We start from the raw sequence: 18,401 nt of genomic DNA, 5'->3' as shown, positions 1-18,401 counted from the left end.
GGGGTGCCAGGGAATGTGCTTGGCGTAGTGGCAAGGAAGATTCTTTTAATTCTGTCCAGAACAATGGACATAAGTGCCAGGAACTCAAAACTGTAATAGCCAGCTGAAGCTCTTGATGGCTTACGTATTTACACTCCAAATAAACACCAGGTGAGACATATCCTTCTACTGGAACCAGAAAGCCTCTCATCCTAAAGAATTTATATTACTTTACCATATGTTCAGAAAAACAAGTTTGTATCTTTACCAGATGATAAACCAGGCAAAAAGAAGCCCACTATGGCATATTAACTTAGTTTGGTGCTAAAAGCATACTATGAAAGTTTTAGCAGCAAACAGGTCACTGTCCCATAAAATCCAAATGCAGGTTGTTTAAAAAAAAAAAAGAAAAAAAGAAAAAGCTCAAAACAGACAGACGAGATAATGACAGCTTAGTTTGCTTGACTTTAAGTGGGAAAGGGTAGTTACGGCATTAGATTTTTGTTGTTAAATTCTGACTGCTGGCCATGAACTCACACCATACATCTACACTGTAGCCATCTTTACGAAACCTATATGTTAGCAGACTTTTACACATTTCCTAAGCTGATGGCCACTGAGTCTCTCTTTCCAAACCTTTGTGCATTCTGACCATGGATAAGTTCTCCAAGGGAGAAGTATTTCCAGGAGGGAAGAGGACGTGCTCTTCAGCTTGGTGGTAGTCAGACCTCAATTTCGGAATGCTCCCACTCTGCTTGCTTTGCTAATGAAGTTTTTCAGGAGGTCGTGGTCCATTTCTGCAAAGCCTTGAGTTTGTGTAACAACAGTTAAATGGTTTATGCAAAACCTGAAGCAAAATTCTTCCAAGTCCTAGGAACAAATTGAGGTAATTTGTAATATGAATGACTGATAGCAAAATTATTATTATTTTTCTGTTTCAAATCTGTTATTTAATTAGCAGAGAATATACCAGATATTGTTCACATTACCAGTCCTTTTTCTGATCAGTTTGACTAGATCACAAATGATAGGATGAAATTTGTTCATACAAACTATTCAATAAACACCCCCCCGAGAAAACAGGAGTAGCCACCTAAATCAACTCTAGAACTCCATCACATTTACTGAGCTCATTAGAAAAGTTATTAATAAGTGAAATCATCAGCTTTCCCCACATCCAACTACTAGAGCATCAGTAACTCCTTTCTTTTCCTCCCTGCAGTGAATTCAGTAGTGGTCCTCTGAAGAACAGCAGATATCCTAGTCTTGTTGAAAATAAAAGCAAAATATGATGTCATGTTCGATGATGCTCACTGAACACAAACCGGATGTTAGGATACCTGTGTCTTTTGTGGCGAACCCAGGAATTGTGTGTCCCTATCTAGGAACTGGGATTCCTAGATAGCAAAAATGTCTTGTCCTGGTCTTGCTATAACAGGATGTTCAGATGTTCAGCACGGGATAGGTACAAGCCATTAGGCCATACAACCATGATTTCCACACAGCAAATTTTGCACACTCAAACTCCTCACAACAGTGGCCATCCTTCTCTCCATGCACTGGGTCAATCCCCTTTAGCTGGTTCCTATGCAACAGCTTGCTGTTGAAGGAAAATTAATTACCTTCTGCAGCAAGCAGAGCTGAAGCCAGGAGCAAGGCAAGCCTGAATTGGCAATATGATCCATCATCTATAAACTCTTCAAGGGTCACAGCAGAAGGAGGTCTCTTAATCCATTCAAGTTTTATTCTATGTTAACTACACAAACATTGCAGCCAGGGCTTAGTAATAGAAAGAAATTTAGCAGAATACCTGTGCATTTCCCTTTGAAACCTTTTCCTTACATTGAATGTTTCAAGTCTATTGCTCCTGTCAAGATGTACCTAAAGCTTTAACAAGAGGCCAAGCAGCATAAAATGTCCTTTAAAAAGAAATAAGGTAGCAACAATGCACAGAAGTAAATTGTATCTCTCATCAAAAAGTGCTGGAAAAGCAAGAAAATGAATGAGAGTAGTAGTAGAAGAAATAAAAAAACGTAAAGGAAATAATAAAAAATGTAGAAGAAAAATGTAGAAGATCAAAGACACTGACAGCTTAAGTTTCAGCAGACCTCTGAAATGCTACTGCCAGAACCTGGGTTGCTTTATAGTCAATGTGCAAACTTTTACTTTAAATAAAATGAACAGCAGCTGCCTTTTCTGGTACTGATCTATGAAGAGGACCACAGCTATCATAGAATTCTGATCACTAATTTTGCAGTTTCAAGAAATACTGGCTTCTAATTCTGTTACATAGAAGATGATTAACCTAAAATTTGCTACAGTGTATATTAGAAATGTGCTTTAAAATAATTTGTAGCAGCAACTTTTTGTGTTTTCTGAGGATAGGACAAAATATTTTCAAGCATTTTTAATCCCAAGAGATGCATACAGTAGCCAAGCCAGTCTTCAGTTAATTTGATATGTTAATGGCAGATGACACAGCATTATAATCTTTCACTTGCAGTGTTCACATTTAATGACAAAAAATTGACTTAATTCTATCTTTTCAAACTTCCAAAATATCAGGCCTCTTTCATAATCCTTCTTTGGACAGTCTTCTACTAAAGTGCTGATACACTGCATGTGGTTCTCAAACCAATTTTTACTATGTTAATGTAGTACGCTAAAAGATCCTGGCTTACTTCACGATTCCTTAGACAGAGACTATCCCATGTCTTTGATAAAGAAGTCTTTGCTGCGCTTCTCTGAAGCAGTTCTACTATATCCCCTTCTGAGCTGTCGATGTAGGGAGGAGGGCAACAATGCACTCCTGAGTTTGGCACGTGCTGCACCTGGGGCAGGTGAACCAATTCATCATCCGATGATCGTGTTAAAATATTACAAGTTTTGAAAGAATACTAGGTGTACAGAAGAAAACACTGAATCATAGAAGGAAGAGGAGGACAACATATATTTAGTCATCTAGCCAATCCCTTTTATTGTGTTTCAGCCATTACAAACTAGTACTTTGTCCAGGCTAGTTTTACTTCTTCACAATACACCTAAATGTATCTTTAACTACTCTTTAACTACTTCAGCTGAGACAGGTCAACTAAAGGTACTTCTGCTTTGGAAACGTTCAAACCCGTTGAAAAGCTTGTAAGAGGAGAAACTCCAGCGTAAACTTCTAATGAAAACTTCTGCTGTTAGGAGAATCAAATCATTCGGTCCTCCCTTCCTGTCCAGTCTTCCCTGATAAGCTGGGCTTCTACCACCACAACACATTGAAAGTTCAATTCCTCTTCGCCTCAGCTGTTCATGCCTTCCCTTACTGATACCTCGGTTACAACTGCCTTGTAACCGGCAGCTGATAATCTTATTATGTACTAATCTGATGTTATCCCCTCTTTCGATTTACAAAACTCACTGACTTCCGGCCTCCTCTTTGCGACTCCTACACAAATTCATCTCGTCTAGTATGCTGCCTCCATACAGCACAGGCTACTGCAACATTTTAAACTCAGTTTTTGTTTCAGTCCCTTCTTTCTACTTGCTTCCTACACCCGGAAGTGTTTATCAATCCATCATATTACACTTCTAGCCTCTCCTGCTTTAAAACATCATCCTATATTTCACAGCCAGGCAAAAGCACAGAACAATTTTTTTTAAAAAACATTGTTACCAGCTACGTATTTTGGCTCTTCTAATAGGTAATCTTCTCTGGCTGTATTAATTTCATTCTTATAAAGCAGAAGAAATCTTGAATAGTAAGATGAGGACTTCTCAACTAAGATGCTCAGTTGTAACAACGGCTACTAAGTCTAAAATACATACACGGACTTCTTGAATAATAAAAACCACCACATCATCATTTCCACAATCAGCATAGCCCTAAGAGGTTGGGAAAAGGAAAACGTCTTTGAAAGTATTTGCCCGTTTACAAGAACAGCACTTGCAGTACTGCTGATAACAGGTTGAGTGTTAGCGAAACATTCCAGAGCCAAGGGCAGACCAGATGACAGGATATGGGGAGAGGAAGAACAATAGGTAATTTGTTGCATGTCAGCACGATTCATTGTAAACAACATCGTGAAAGTGGATTTTTGATATAAGCGCAAGTGTAAATAAATTCTCCCACTGCCTGTTAAAACCTGTACCAGAATGACTGTACCAGACACCGGCAGACAAAATGATCAGGTGGAGAGCTCAGGAAATGAACAGGCAAAACAAAATCCAAAGGTGGAGAAGTAAACGGCAGTCAGAAATTTGCATGCCATGCCGTGCCAGATGACAAGGCAGGAAGCAGATTAAGAATCCTGACTCACAGGTGCAAGCCAAAAGGCCAGGAAGAAAACACTAGTAGCTGCATTTTTTTTACAGCTTAAAAAGGGGAAAACAAACTTCTGGGAAGCCAGAAAGGGACACTGCAGTAATCACGCCTCATCAGTTAAATGCAGTTATGTTTATATTAATCAGTTTCATTTCTCAGAAAACAACTGTTTGCCTGAAGAGAAGTTCTCCTTACCTGAGCTTCATATTTGACAGCGGCGGAAAGAAGAGCAATGGCATTCTCTTCACAAATGCCTTGTTTGATCGTTTGCTGGCAAAGCTTTTTCAATCTGTTTTCTCTATACAGTGTTGCCAAATCTAGCAGTCCTGTGAAAATTCATACAGCTTTAACTATCCTGGTGCAAAACATATATTTCTTTTCAAATTAGTCAATTGCCCTATTGTTTTAGGCTGAATTAATCCAAGACTTGTTCTACTTTTTTCCCCTAGATAATGTGTGCATTTTTAAAGGTCCTCAAAAGACCTATCAAAAAGGGACCCTTTTATTACTATGCAAGTGTTCTGTCTTCTTGTTCACTGTATTTTATCATCTTATTCAAGGCATCAATTAGTGACTTACATCCTCTTAAATTCATGCAGGGAACATCTCCCTTTTCACTCATGATCAAATTGCCACAGCTACTCAAACAGAAACGTTTTAGTATGGCATTAGTGCCTTTTTAAGGAAAAAAAAAGTTCTTAATATGAGAAATAATGAGTTCTTTTTGAACACTGTGCATCTTTGATCTTATTGCATCCCCACCACTCAATCTCCTTGGGCATGTTTCCTGCTACTGCATCCCTTCTTCCTGACACCTGCCAAACTCAAGATTTAAGTGCTAATAAAACTAAAATTAACAAGCCCTGCTTTCCTCCCCCTGTTATGTCACACAAATCCAAGTTTTCAGAAACAGCAACCTAGAGTTATTTCCATTTACGGCAAATACCTATTGCATCTTCAGGAGGGAGCCTAATGTTGTCTGTATACAGGTATTCCAGGAAGGCTCGGTAAACAGGATAAGAAAATTCACTCATTTCTATAATTTCATCATCATTATTCAGTATGGAACGAAAATGTTCACACCTACAAAACGTGAACAAAGATTGTACACTGTAAAGAGTTAAGGTTGAAAGATGAGCTGCAGCAAGCAATTGGTAAAAAAAAATCAGTCATAACAGACTAAATACACAACCATAAACTCTAGCTACACGATTTCTTGGTTTGAACACGTTAATTTCTTTAAGCCTTGTAAGGCTTATAAGCCTTATAAATATAATTCAGAATTTCCCTTTATTTCTGTTATTAATATTTTATACTAGGCTCCATGTGTTTTTTATGTTATTTTCTTAAATACGTTATACATTAACTATGAATTGTATTACCTGGCTTGTAACAGATAAAGTTTACAATTAAGTTAGACAACTCTCACACTTCAACCTGCTTTCGCCAACATGACCTAATGAGGAAGGAAATTATTAATATTTCAGATAACATTCATTCCAGTGTCAGAGTCCATACATAATTTAATGATTCAATCTAATGCTATACTCAGGGATTAAAATATTTAAAGTGAAGACACTCTCACCCAGATCTTTCATCACCTTTTTCTTATAAATCTGAATACTTTTGTGACGGTCAGGACACAAACAAGGAAAAAGCACTGCCTTTTGATAGCTGTACTCTGCAACTTACAGCTCACTGTAACTTACTGCTCCCTAAAAAACATCCTGTAACATTTGAATTGTTTTCAAAATTTTTGCTGATGGAAATGAACACCACCACCTCAGGTAACTTTTCCTGTAACAGCCACAATTTAATTGGACTCTTTTATGCTACACTACTTACTATCTAACTCTCCCATATCAGAATTTGCTTTTCTTTTACTAAAACTTTTATGTAAAAGGTAGGTTGGTTTCCTTTTAATGACACTGGGACAAGTCTACGTCGTAAAGACAGCATAACTTAGATACAAATGAAAAATAATTATTTATTTTATTTTTACATTTTTCACATTTTATTTTGCTGGTTATTTAAAGATTTTTTTCCTTAGTATTTTATTTTTTTTAATAAAATAAATAAACATCAAGTCAAATTAATAAATAATTAAAAAGTCATTATGTAGCTTCCGCCACATCTTGTACCACATTCTGACATTGGAAGAGGCAGACCAAACCCTGTTGCTTTGTTTTGCTGAGCCTCATGTTAACTGGTGGTGATCACACTATCCATCCAGCTGTGGAACAGACCTTGGGAATGGTCTGTTGCCCCAGTGGCACCACACGAAAGTAAAAAGTCAGAGAGAAGGTGCTGCACATTGCTCCCTTGAAAATAAATAAGTAAATAAATAAAAATCAGTCAGTTTTTAAAAATCCTTCAGCCTCCAAAGTACCTTGGAGTGACTCATCCTTTGGAGTGCCTCTCTCCCTCCCTCTCTCTCTCTCTCTCAGTAGAGACAGACCAGACACCTAATTTTGGCTGGCTATATGCAGAGGCAGACGAATCCCACCCACATACCCATATGTATCTGTTTCTGCAGGCAGTATGTTGCTTGGCCAGCCCCTCACTGAGCTGGGCGTTGCCCTGCCATTTCACCACCATTGCAAGCTAATAACCACCAACAATATGGTCTAGTTCAACAGTAGGCACAGAACAAGATGGAAAAAAGTCTTCATAAGTGGTAAAGAAATGACTGGATGATGAAAAGGAACTTTTACCAGCACTGCTTTCATGACAATGCTCTGGAACAGGCTGAATGCTGCAAAATACCATGTTAAATACATTATCCTCTGATCCACTTGCATCATAAGACTGTAAGGCTTAAAGAAAATATTAATTCTACAGACTGTGCCTGATGCTTTATTGTTCCTGCATATTATTTTGATAATGCCATACATTTAAATCCATTTTAGAATTAGACACATTTCCTTCCCAGAATGCCATATAATCTGAGAAAAGTAGAGCAAGAAAAAAAGAAATAAGGAAAAGTTACGTATAGTCTGATTATCAGGAAAAAGAACCTCAGAAACATTTTGGGGATACACAAGATTTGAAGTGGTATCTGATGAAGGACACGTGGCATTCCAAACAAAGAGGGTGGACTATAGGCACCAGTATAATGTACAAGTAATGAAACCAGTAAAGGGAAGAAAATAGTAATACAGGTAATTGGAATAGTAAGAGGAGAGCAGAAAAGACCCAAAAAAGGGCAGGCACGAATTAACAGGGAACTTTATGCAGTAATATACAAGAAATCACTAACAGGACTCAGGAGCAAAAGTAGGAAGATGAAAGTGGTGATAAGCAGGATGAGATAGCCAAGCACTTTGAGAAAGAAAATAGCAAAGAGAAAAAACTATTGTAACAATGCGAAGGATGGAGCAGAAGCAGTTAGCAAGACAGAAGAGATCTAAAGCAGTGTCTCTAGAATATCCTAGTAGAAACTGCGTTAGCAATGACGAACTAATCTCTGCATGTTAATAACAATGTGATTACTCTGTAGATCTGCGTATCTCACTGTAAAGTGGTGTTAACTTGCAAAAAACTGTAAAAAAGAAAAGAGAAGCCAGCTTAAAACTCAAATTCACTGATAAGAGGGTTTAAAACAAGTAGGATAAGAAATCTGACAAAAAAGGAAAAAAAAGACAATCTGAAGAGCATCTACAGAAGTTGCTGAAACAACTGAAGGGTCCTGTGGAAGGAAAGAAAGAAAGGCGGGCAAGAATAAACACAAACCCCTCAAATCATCCCAGTGGAGGAAGCCAAGCATATAAAGGAGGAAAAACTGATTCAAACTCCTGGGAACGCAGCAGAAAGAAGTGAGCCTTTTCCTTCTGAGGAATTCCTAATTTCCTATTAGAAATCAGGGTCAAGGCCATTTAGGTGGCATGAAGGAGGATACAGGTCAGATGGAGGAACGTGATGAAAAAGCTGGTAGTAAGCAGCACGTTTGGTAATTCCAAGCAGCGAGGAAATGAGGAAAAGAAAGTAACAATGAAGAATAGCAGGTGAATCACATGGCTGAGGGAAAAGGGGAGTTTGTAAGAATAAGTCAAGAATTTTGAGCAGTAATTACTCAGCACAGTGGACTACACGATACAGTTTAGTTTATATTAAACTATACAGTTTGTGCCTTACCTAATTTTGAGAAGAACTTTATGAACATGAATGTATTTTCCATCCACTAGAAACTTCAGGTCTGCAGTTTCAGGGTTGTCAAATTCCTTCTTTAGTGACTGGGCTACTGTTAGATGGTCATCAGGCTCTAGAATAAAAAGGGGAATTAATGATAAGTAGTAAGTAATACAAGTATGTCTCATGACAACATCCTGGGTATCTGTCAGCAATTAACACTTAATAAATACGACATCTTTTTAAGGCTAGTAAAAAAACCCAGCAGACTATGCATTCAGTATGAACTCCCAGAAAAGCAAATAAAGGGCAGATTTCTTCAGTCCTTACTAGTTTCCTGCTCCAAACAAATATCCCTATTAAAAAAAAACAAGTCCCACTCCTCTAACTCGTCTATATAAGGCCAGAAAAAGAAAATTAACATAGTCTCAGAAGTTTAACGCTGATTCTGATAGCAAATGCTATCAGTCATTACTGAGTAAATTATTCTAAATGAAAAGTGTTAGTTATTATAAGATACCCAAAAGGTCAATAAAAATCACAGTAAGATTGTCTAGAATACTCCTATGAGGAGACATTCTCTTACAGCAGAAATAAAGCTATTACACAACCAACATATTGGTTGCAGTGAAACTGCCCAGTACAATATCCCTAAAGGTCAATACCAACAGTTACAAGTCTATTCAGAAAGTGTTTTCTGTAGAGTTATGGTGTTAGAAGCACTCTTGGTGTGAATGTCTGCATATTCCTGTTTGTGTCATATGTATGTACGTGCACGTGACACTTGCATTATAAAGTTACCAGACAGCCTTGAAAAGTCATCCATTGTCTGCATACAAATTTTTATCTCCTGAACTGTTTCCAAATCTCCATCATATTTGGTAGCCTCAGAGAACTATCTTCTTTAATAGTACTAAGTAATTAACCCCCTGAAACCTTATTCTTAACCCAGAAAACATTTTGTCGTCTTACCATGTAAGCACACATTATTGGTTTATACAAATTTTGTGGGTCAGTAACAAGCTGTTCTCTACAGAAAATTACATAAACGCTAGGTCCTGTAACCTACCAAGCTAGAAATAAGAATAGTATTCCGCTGGAAATGGAAAGACCTTCACCACAAGCTCTAGAAAAAACTTACACACACACAGTTTGATACTGTTACACCTTGTTTAGCACAATTATTTTCTATTTCATTCAGAGGATGTCACTTACATTCAAGTATACCAAATTAAGGCAATAATTATGGAAGTGCATTGGATTACAGGTAAAAGGATTGGGGGGAGGGGGGGAAGTCAATGTAATGATAATAAAAAATCCTTCTGAAATAATGATACTGTAAAATACTTTGTTAGTTCTTATTTTGTAGTATGTGGTTTATTTATTCAGACCTCTCCTATCCGAATAAGTATAGCGGTTTTAACAACCGCTGAAGCTCTACTGTAATAGTTCAAAGGATCCTGCACTATCCTGTTGTGAAGCCTATCATCTTCAAAGTTAACTGGCAATTCAGATGTCCATCAATATGCATCTCCAGATAACTTCTACAGCCAGCAGAGGTAAGCTGAATACAGTGGGGTTCAGTTACGAAATTCTTAGAGGGAAAATAGGTGCTTTTATTTGTTACAGCAGTGAAGGGGCAACCAGAGGAAGGAGATGAAGTTCACACTGATGAGGCACAAAGCCAAGAAAACTCTTTAGCAGTCAGTGCTAAGAATTGTAATAGAAATGTTAGAACTGCCACGAATGGGGAATGCAGGGGAATGCCTGGGTGCGGAAGCACCAGAATACAAGATGGAAAAGGGCTGTAAGCGTGGCAGCTGTCCACAGCACCTAGTTCAGCAGATGTTAAGATCCTAGGACGCAGCTGCCTGATGATTCTCACCACACTTAGATCAGGAGACAAACAACATGAGTCAGTCCTGATGACTCGCCAAGGTGGGACATGATGGAGAGACTAGTCACTCTCAGCTCCTAGAGCATGCAAAAAGGCACATCTGAAACCAGCACATGGTCACCTAACTAAAAGGAATCCAGGACACATGATGACGGCCTGATAGCTAGCATACTTTATCCTCTGTCATCACAAGGAACCCTGCTCAGACCACCTGAATGCACATTTTAGTGCCAGGATGCTGGACAGACCACTTGGCACATATGAGAATGTGGGTTTGAAAGTGCATCTGAAATTAGTTTTGTTTAAAAATATAATAACCTTTTCCTCCTGTAAGGTTTCACCTTGTGCTTTGGTACAATGTTGCAACGCTGTAGCAACGTATTATTTCCAAAGGGACCAAGAAGTCAAGGTCAAAAAATAAAAATAAAAGGAGCGGCTACAGTCCAAAATTACTCCCGAGGTATGAAGCAGTGCAAAGAGCCTGGGTGTATTGTTCACGGTGACAATGAAGGTGGTGATAAAAGATGGGTTGGGAAATAGTTACGAATGCAGTCTTAACCACACTGTGTTAAAGAGAGTGAATATCTATGAGTATTAATGAGCAATATGCTTATTAATAAATGGGTTACTTGGAAGTCTTCAGTATAAAGGTGATAATTACATGAATGATCATACATAATCCCACTCAGGACTCCTTTAGCTGATCTAAAACAGCATTTCTGACCTAAAACTGCATTTGTAAAAGAAGGTAAGAAAAGGTGCATTTGCAGAAAGGAGCACTGAAAAACTGTAACGGACAGTTTCAGTCTCGCTCAAGCAGTTGCCTTCTCCGTGAGGAATGAAATAAGGAAAGAGGCAGTTTTTGCTTCTTGCCTTCCTCCACCCTCTGAAAAATTCCTCAATACTCTGCACTAAACTGAGAAGAAAAGGCAAGAGAAAAAGTAGAGGGGAAATTCTGATAGCATGAAATAATATTTTAACTGAGCAAGAAGAAATGGAAGCTGAAGAGCCCCAGAACCCTGCTAATGTACATAAGGAGATACATATAACTGAATTTATGATGAAGCTACATATACTAATAATGTCCCATTTCCTTCATGAAATAACTGATTCTTATGGAAGAAAAATCTGAACAAACTACAGATACTTTTATATAGAACTTACAACTGACAAACACATATTTACATGGAATGAACCACCCCATTGCCTCGGATTTTAGTGCAGCAACACAATTTACATCTAATTGGTAGTAGGCGAATATTAAGAATTTCCACAGTAATTAAGCATATATCTTACGGTTCTGAACAAGCCACCTTAGAAAGCACAACTGCCTCAATGTAGAGCAAATGGGCGTCTTTGGACTGTGCCCTAAAACATGAATATTGGCAAAGCAGTTTCCTGAGAACAGGATTCTCCATTTAATCCCCTAGTCTCTCAAAGCTGAAATTTGAGTACTGTTAATGTAATTTCCTTACCTTGGCATCCAGAAGGCACCAAGGGAGCAAAGAGTGTTCTACAATTGCCAGACAAAAGCATACAGCAACACAAAAGCAATTACAAAGGCAGTACGGAAGTGGAATGGAAGCATGATGGACTCAATACAGTTCAAATTACAAATTAACAAGTTGCTGCATTCTAGCTTTTAGCTTAAGCTCCCAGATGACACCTACAGACACCTCCCAAGTGCCTCATCTTTGATTAGGTCAGCAAAGCCAGTAACTTTATTAGCAACCTATATGGGATTGAATTTGTAGCTGAAGGATGAACTCTCTGTTAAACAATGCTATATGCTTAACTCTTTCTAGTCAAGGTCAGCAAGACAGACCTTAATGTTAATCAAATATCTGAGATCCAGCAACTTGTCTCTTCAGAAGCCCAGGACATGATCACTTGTGAAGTGCCTGTGGCCAATTCTGAACATGGGAATTTGGCATTTCCCCACAGAAATAAACCACGTCAATAAAACAGACAATCATTTAGCACTGCCATCAGGCCTTAGCAATTTTTTACAATTCATATTACCACTTACACATATGTAATATATGATTATGCTTCCCAGTATAAATTTTTGCAAGAAACTAAGTTTAGGCTTCAAATACATGCAACTGTTTTATGCACTAATGATTCTATTTAGAAGATGTCAAAACAAAAAATATTTAAGCTCACCTACTGATAGAAGACGCCACATAACAGCAGGGGTAGCAAAGCAAGCAAACACATCGTCAGTGCAGGCAAAGTGAGTGAGGTGGGGAAGGATCACTGACTGCCCACGGCATTGGCCCCACATGTACACCTGGCCGCTCTGGGTCTTGGCAGCTGACGTGTGAGCAGAGTGGCAGGCTGCAATCTCTATAACTCTGAATTTACAAGCAAACAAAGAAAACAAGCAAGTCACTCTCATAAGAAAAAAATGCAGTGAAGAAGCTTACTACCTCCTGTCTTTCTCTGGTGCAAAACATATTTGTAAGCATGCATGCACTTCCAATTGCAAGAATGTTTTCCTATCATACATAGCAAAATTAAAAGAGCTACCAATGTTTCTTCAAATAGTGTGCACTCAGAAAGTTTCTCAGTGAAAAAGCATCTTGGGAGTGAGGAGACACTGTTGCAGCACAGCAGCTGCAAGCACATGCTCTACTGACCCCCTCGGCTCCCTCAAACAAAGCCATGATGAGTTTCAAGTCTCTGAATGTCCTCGCTGGTGCTAGGCAGTGAGGTGAGTGGCTGCATTAAGCTGTAGAGAAGGGGTATTTGGAGAAGATGAAGAAAGAAATGAGGAGGCGTTTAAAAAAAAAATTAAAAAAAAACAAAAAAACTTTTTCCTGCTTGCTTATTGGTAACAGTTATAAACCAACAATTTAAACATAATTCTTTTAATTAAAATAATGAAGTGTCATTACTCATACAATTATTATTACTTACATTTAATGGACTTTCATTTTGAAAATTAAAAATTAGAACCAAACAGCACTAAAAGCTGTTTCTAAGCTTTGATTTTAGCTATGTTAGGCTATCTCACTAATCCTAAAGTTGATTTAGGATTTCAAAACTCTCGCTGTGTACAACATTACACAATCCACTGTTTTGCAGTCTGAACTACTGCTTGTTTACTTGTTTTCCCAGCTGCCTGGGGAAAATAGCTGGGAAACAACTTGTTTAAAGCTCTATGTACAAATCTTGCAGGCTCTAGTGAGGTAATACTCTCACTGACACCAGGAATGCATATTCTGGCCAACAAAAGGGAAAGGCAGCACACAACATTAAAATGTTTGTTAAAATGTGGTAACATTTTAACTGCAGCCAAAGCGTCTGGAAAAAATTCAGTTACATTTTAAGCAAAAGTACAAACGCACATAAAGAAATAGCAACGTTCAAAAACAGGACAGATCTCATCACCAGGGAGGAGTTGCCTCTTCCGTACAATAATGTACACAGACACAAGTTTAAGAGGGACATCTCACTTTTCCTATTTTTCACAATAGGAGGCCAAAATCAAGACCTCAGTAGTAAGGAATAGATTCAAATTTCTGGCTGCATATATACATGGCTTTACATTAGCAACAGAAATAACTGCCCAACTACCCACCAAGGACTTACAGGAAAATATTTAACTTATAAAAATATAAGCTTAATTTTCAGGCAACAATACCGAGAAAGAATTCCTCCCTTTCTCTCTCCTGGGTTATAAGCTGGATTTAATAGCAGGAATAACACAAATTGCAGATGTCCACTCTTCACTTTTTCTGTGTGTACTTCTTGTCAAAAGTAGCATATTAAAATACAATTTATATTCAGAGACAATAAAGCTTTTATCATTGACTTCAAACAATGCAACTACACCACTGAAGAGAAACCGCAATTAAGGCCTATGAAGTGTGAGCCAAAGCAGAAAATAGCACATTCGGGCTACTCAGAACATTCAGTTTCTCTTTCAGAAGGATGGTTATGGGGCAGATTCAAGCACTTTCAGTGAAAATTCTGTTCACATTTAGCAGAACCATTGCAAAAAATTATAGGCTATTTCTTCCAAAAAACAGATTAAAATGCCATAATTTTCTGTAGCTCTTCTGAGAGTACGCCAACTAATGTCTGACTGCTAGATTACAAGTATTACCTGTCCTTATCCACAATAACTGTTGTAGGGTAAGACTGGTTACTTTTATTCCCAGTACCTAACTGGCCATATGAATTGGCTCCCCAGGCATAAATCTGACCTTCATCTGTTAGCACTAACGTATGTGCGTAGCCACAGGTAACCTATAAGGAATAATAAAAAGAAAAATCTCATTTTTACGTAACAGTAAGTTAATACAGACGGATACATGTTATGCTATACGTTAATGTTATTGATTCCATACCAGTGTAAAAATTACAGAAATTACAAATACACATAAGTTTATTAAAAAGGGAAGCAAAGTAGATGAGGTGACTTTGAGGAAAAAAATGTGTCAGTGAGGAACCCTGCCAGATAATCTCAAGAGTACAGCAAAAGAATAGCTAGAAATTGAGAAAGAAGGAAAGCTATATGACAAATATGAACAGTATGCGGAAAAAATGCAGAAAAAGGCAGATTGTCTTGCACTGACCTTGCTCTATGGGCAACTGCTCTAACGTGAACAGCTTACCACTGTAAAAACAGGCGAGGTCTCCCTGTCTGCTCCTCTCCTCCCCAGCTGCCAGCCACAAAAAACTGCCCCCTCACTGTGCCAGTTCTAGAGCTCACCCGACCCTCTGCCGAGGTAACTTACACCTCTGGAAGGAAACTCTCCACAGCTGTGCCTGAGGACCACCAGTGCCCACACAAGGTAAGCAACAGGAGTAGCCAGCCAGGAAAGAGAGTGACGAGATGAAACCCTCCAACTTGGTGGCAGCACACAACTGTGTCAGCTCATACCCTCTTGTGGAAAACCCACTCGGTCCTGCTGAGCTGCCTCCTCTGGTACCCTGCATACGGTTGCTTCAATATCCACTTTACAATCTGTATATGCAGCACACGCCCCACATACAGATACACAGTGGCAAAATTACCAGCAACAGTCTTGCTCCGCATGAGTTAATGTAACCTATTATAGTTAGATGGCTATCAATTACTAACTTAACCTTGTTCAAAACTAGCTCAGGTATCTTTATATAGTCTGCAAAGCAGATATACCATAGTACATGTAGATCACTGACATCCATGAAGCATGTGATGTGCTTTAAATGAAATAAATCCTGAAGTTATTTACTGATTGGAGGTCTACAACTTGGTATTAATCGATATCAAGCAAATGAAGTGGATGGAAATAGGATCTAAGTCAAACTTACTGGAGCATTCATACTCTCTAAACAGGAGAATAAATACAGGGGAAAAAAATATTTGCTTTATTACATTATTCTCCAACAGCAGTTGTTACCAGCAAAGCTACTGTCTGCATCCTAGGAACTGAATGTAAAACTATGTAATTAAATGAGTTTATTTTAAAAGCTTTAAAAAATCCGTAACTTCCCAGAGTAAATGTAATAAATAGGACTCAAAGTTCAAAACACTCCTGTAAATTTTCACTAGGTTACAAAAACAATTCTGTTTTCTAACAGAATGTGCCATTTTCCTGACAGTATCCTCTATTTTAGATAAATCAATGAAAAGCTTTCAGTATCAGTTCTGCAGTTACTTAAAATATTTCTTGTCAGTCAAAGGAAGTTATCAGTTTGCTAGTTACACTGATGGCAGCCCAGTTATTTGGTAAAGTGTAATAACCACCCAAGATCAAGGCCAACCATGGAATCATACCAACTGTTGATCAAAAGCAGTTGGAGACAATTTGTTCAGACTCCAAACACCACTGTGACTGGACTGCAATTCTAAAAGTGGTATTCAGTCTGCCAGAAAGACAAAATGCCAAACTACAGCACTGCCCCAGAAAAGAAGACAGGGGTTAATGAAGAATGGGGTAGCCTAAGACGACTTTCTTATTTACTAAAATAACAGGAATTTTTTTTATTAAGTTTCACAGGAAAAAAAGACCAAACATTTCTAATGCCCTAGTCCTCTTTAAGTACAATCCTGACCTCACTGAAATCAATGGCAAAATTCCCACTGAACTCCACAAGGTCACAGTTTCTCCCCGACTGACAGAGGTCCATTTTAAGATACATGTTTTTATTCTGATAAATGGCACTTCAAACTAAACGTAGAATATGCCTTAGCATATTTTCAGTTGTTCATAAAGGGTTTGACATGGAGCATCACACACGTACCCGCTGTACGCGAATGCCTTGCAAAGCTGCTATTCGGCATGGTGTTGGCTGATTGCCGCTGCTGCCCAGTCCAAGCTGGCCATTACCATTGTAACCCCAGACATAGACCTTAAAAACAAAGACAGGGATTTTAACTGTTTGCTACTATCTACTTCTTTTGAAAGCAATATAGCTACTTCAGAGTTACAATAATAATTTTCTTCAGTATTTCCTGTCCCCACACCACAAGATCTGTACTTTCTATGTAGATACACACACACACATATACATAAATATATATACACACACACATATGTTTTTCTGTACCAGAAATTTTAGATGCTGCTTCTGTTTAAAATACCAACAGCATGCTCAACTAAAATTCTAAACCTCCATATTCATGTTGCTCTTTAAGAGTTAGATTTTGTAAGACTACAATATTTTAATACGAAGAATAGAAAATCAGTGATTCATATGGCTGTTTCCCAGCACAGAGCAAATTCAGCATGAATACTTCCCTTTTTCAATGAGCTAATTTCTCATTCAAAAATCCTCTAACAGAAAAGAAAACACACTAAAACAAGTATAAACTGGAAGCTATGCACAACAATTTGAGTAGGCTGTTAACAGTTTTATGCGGAACATCAGAAAAAGGGAAAACACTGAGCTCTGATAATTTCAGTGACATACGTTCTACTGCGAAGAGTCAATACCTACTTAGGTCTAAACTGAAATGCTTGGAGCGATGGAGCTAGAGAGGATGTAGGCTGCCCAAAATATTCAGCTCATATGAACTAAAACAACAAGAACACTACAACTTCTTTGTGTCTTTGCAATGAGGATAAAAAATATGAGAGGGATTCAAGGGGTACTGCAGTAGAACAAATACGTGCAATGTACTTTTATTTTCTCTGTTTTCTCTTGAGATGAAGTGTGCATATATGAGCACTGAAAATTAAAATAGCGTTCAGTGATTATTCTCACGTTCTTGATACTTAAGACTCTAGTATAGACAATAATTTATTTTTCTATGAATGCTAAAGGCAGCAGTGGGATAATGTATTAATCAGCACTTTCATTTTTGCTAGAATGTAATACCGGCTTTAAAAATCAGTAAAACAGTGATACAAACTTAATTTTTTTCACATAGAGAAAATGAAGCTAGTATGAAATGCTAAGTATACACATATAGATTTGATATAGAATCATTAAGGTTGGAAAAGACCTTAAGATCATCAAGTCCAACCGTCAACCCAACACCACCATGCCCACTAAACCATGTCCCTAAGTGCCGCATCTACCCATCTTTTAAATACTTCCAGGGATAGTGACTCCACCACTTCCCTGGGCAGCCTGGTCCAATGTTTAACCACTCTTTCAGTAAAGAATTTTTTCCTCACGTCCAATCTAAACCTCCCCTGGCGCAACTTGAGGCCATTTCCTCTCGTCCTATCACTAGTTACTTCGGAGAAGAGACCAACACCCACCTCGCTACAACCTCCTTTCAGGTAGTTGTAAAGAGCGATGATGTCTCCCCTGAACCTCCTTTTCTCCAGGCTAAACAAGCCCAGGTCCCTCAGCCGCTCCTCATAAGACTTGTTCTCCAGACCCTTCACCAGCCTCATTGCCCTTCTCTGGACACGCCCCAGCACCTCGACGTCCTTCTTGTAGTGAGGGGCCCAAAACTGAACACAGTATTCGAGGTGCGGCCTCACCACGGCCGAGTACAGGGCCATGATCACTTCCCTACTCCTGCTGGCCACACTATTTCTGATACAAGCCAGGATGCCATTGGCCTTCTTGGCCGCCTGGGCACACTGCCGGCTCATGTTCAGCCGGCTGTCGACCAACACCCCCAGGTCCTTTTCC

General features: G+C 38.5%; 1 protein-coding gene across 1 annotated transcript in view; it reads right to left on the bottom strand.

Moving 5' to 3' along the window:
• Positions 1-708: 708 nt before the first annotated feature.
• Positions 709-18,401, bottom strand: part of RCBTB2 (regulator of chromosome condensation (RCC1) and BTB (POZ) domain containing protein 2) — a 27,934-nt gene continuing 10,241 nt past the window's right edge. Inside the window, exons 6-12 of the mRNA XM_009319957.1 lie at positions 16,554-16,661; positions 14,428-14,570; positions 12,480-12,670; positions 8,423-8,549; positions 5,235-5,371; positions 4,484-4,614; positions 709-849 (exon numbers count right to left, since the gene is read on the bottom strand). Coding sequence (XP_009318232.1) covers positions 709-849; positions 4,484-4,614; positions 5,235-5,371; positions 8,423-8,549; positions 12,480-12,670; positions 14,428-14,570; positions 16,554-16,661 — 978 coding nt within the window. The remainder of the gene's footprint in view (positions 850-4,483; positions 4,615-5,234; positions 5,372-8,422; positions 8,550-12,479; positions 12,671-14,427; positions 14,571-16,553; positions 16,662-18,401) is intronic.

The sequence above is a fragment of the Pygoscelis adeliae genome, unplaced genomic scaffold (genome assembly GCF_000699105.1).
Source record: "Pygoscelis adeliae isolate BGI_AS28 unplaced genomic scaffold, ASM69910v1 Scaffold32, whole genome shotgun sequence".
NCBI classification, from domain to species: Eukaryota; Metazoa; Chordata; class Aves; order Sphenisciformes; family Spheniscidae; genus Pygoscelis; species Pygoscelis adeliae.
This window is presented reverse-complemented; position numbering and strand designations above follow the sequence as displayed.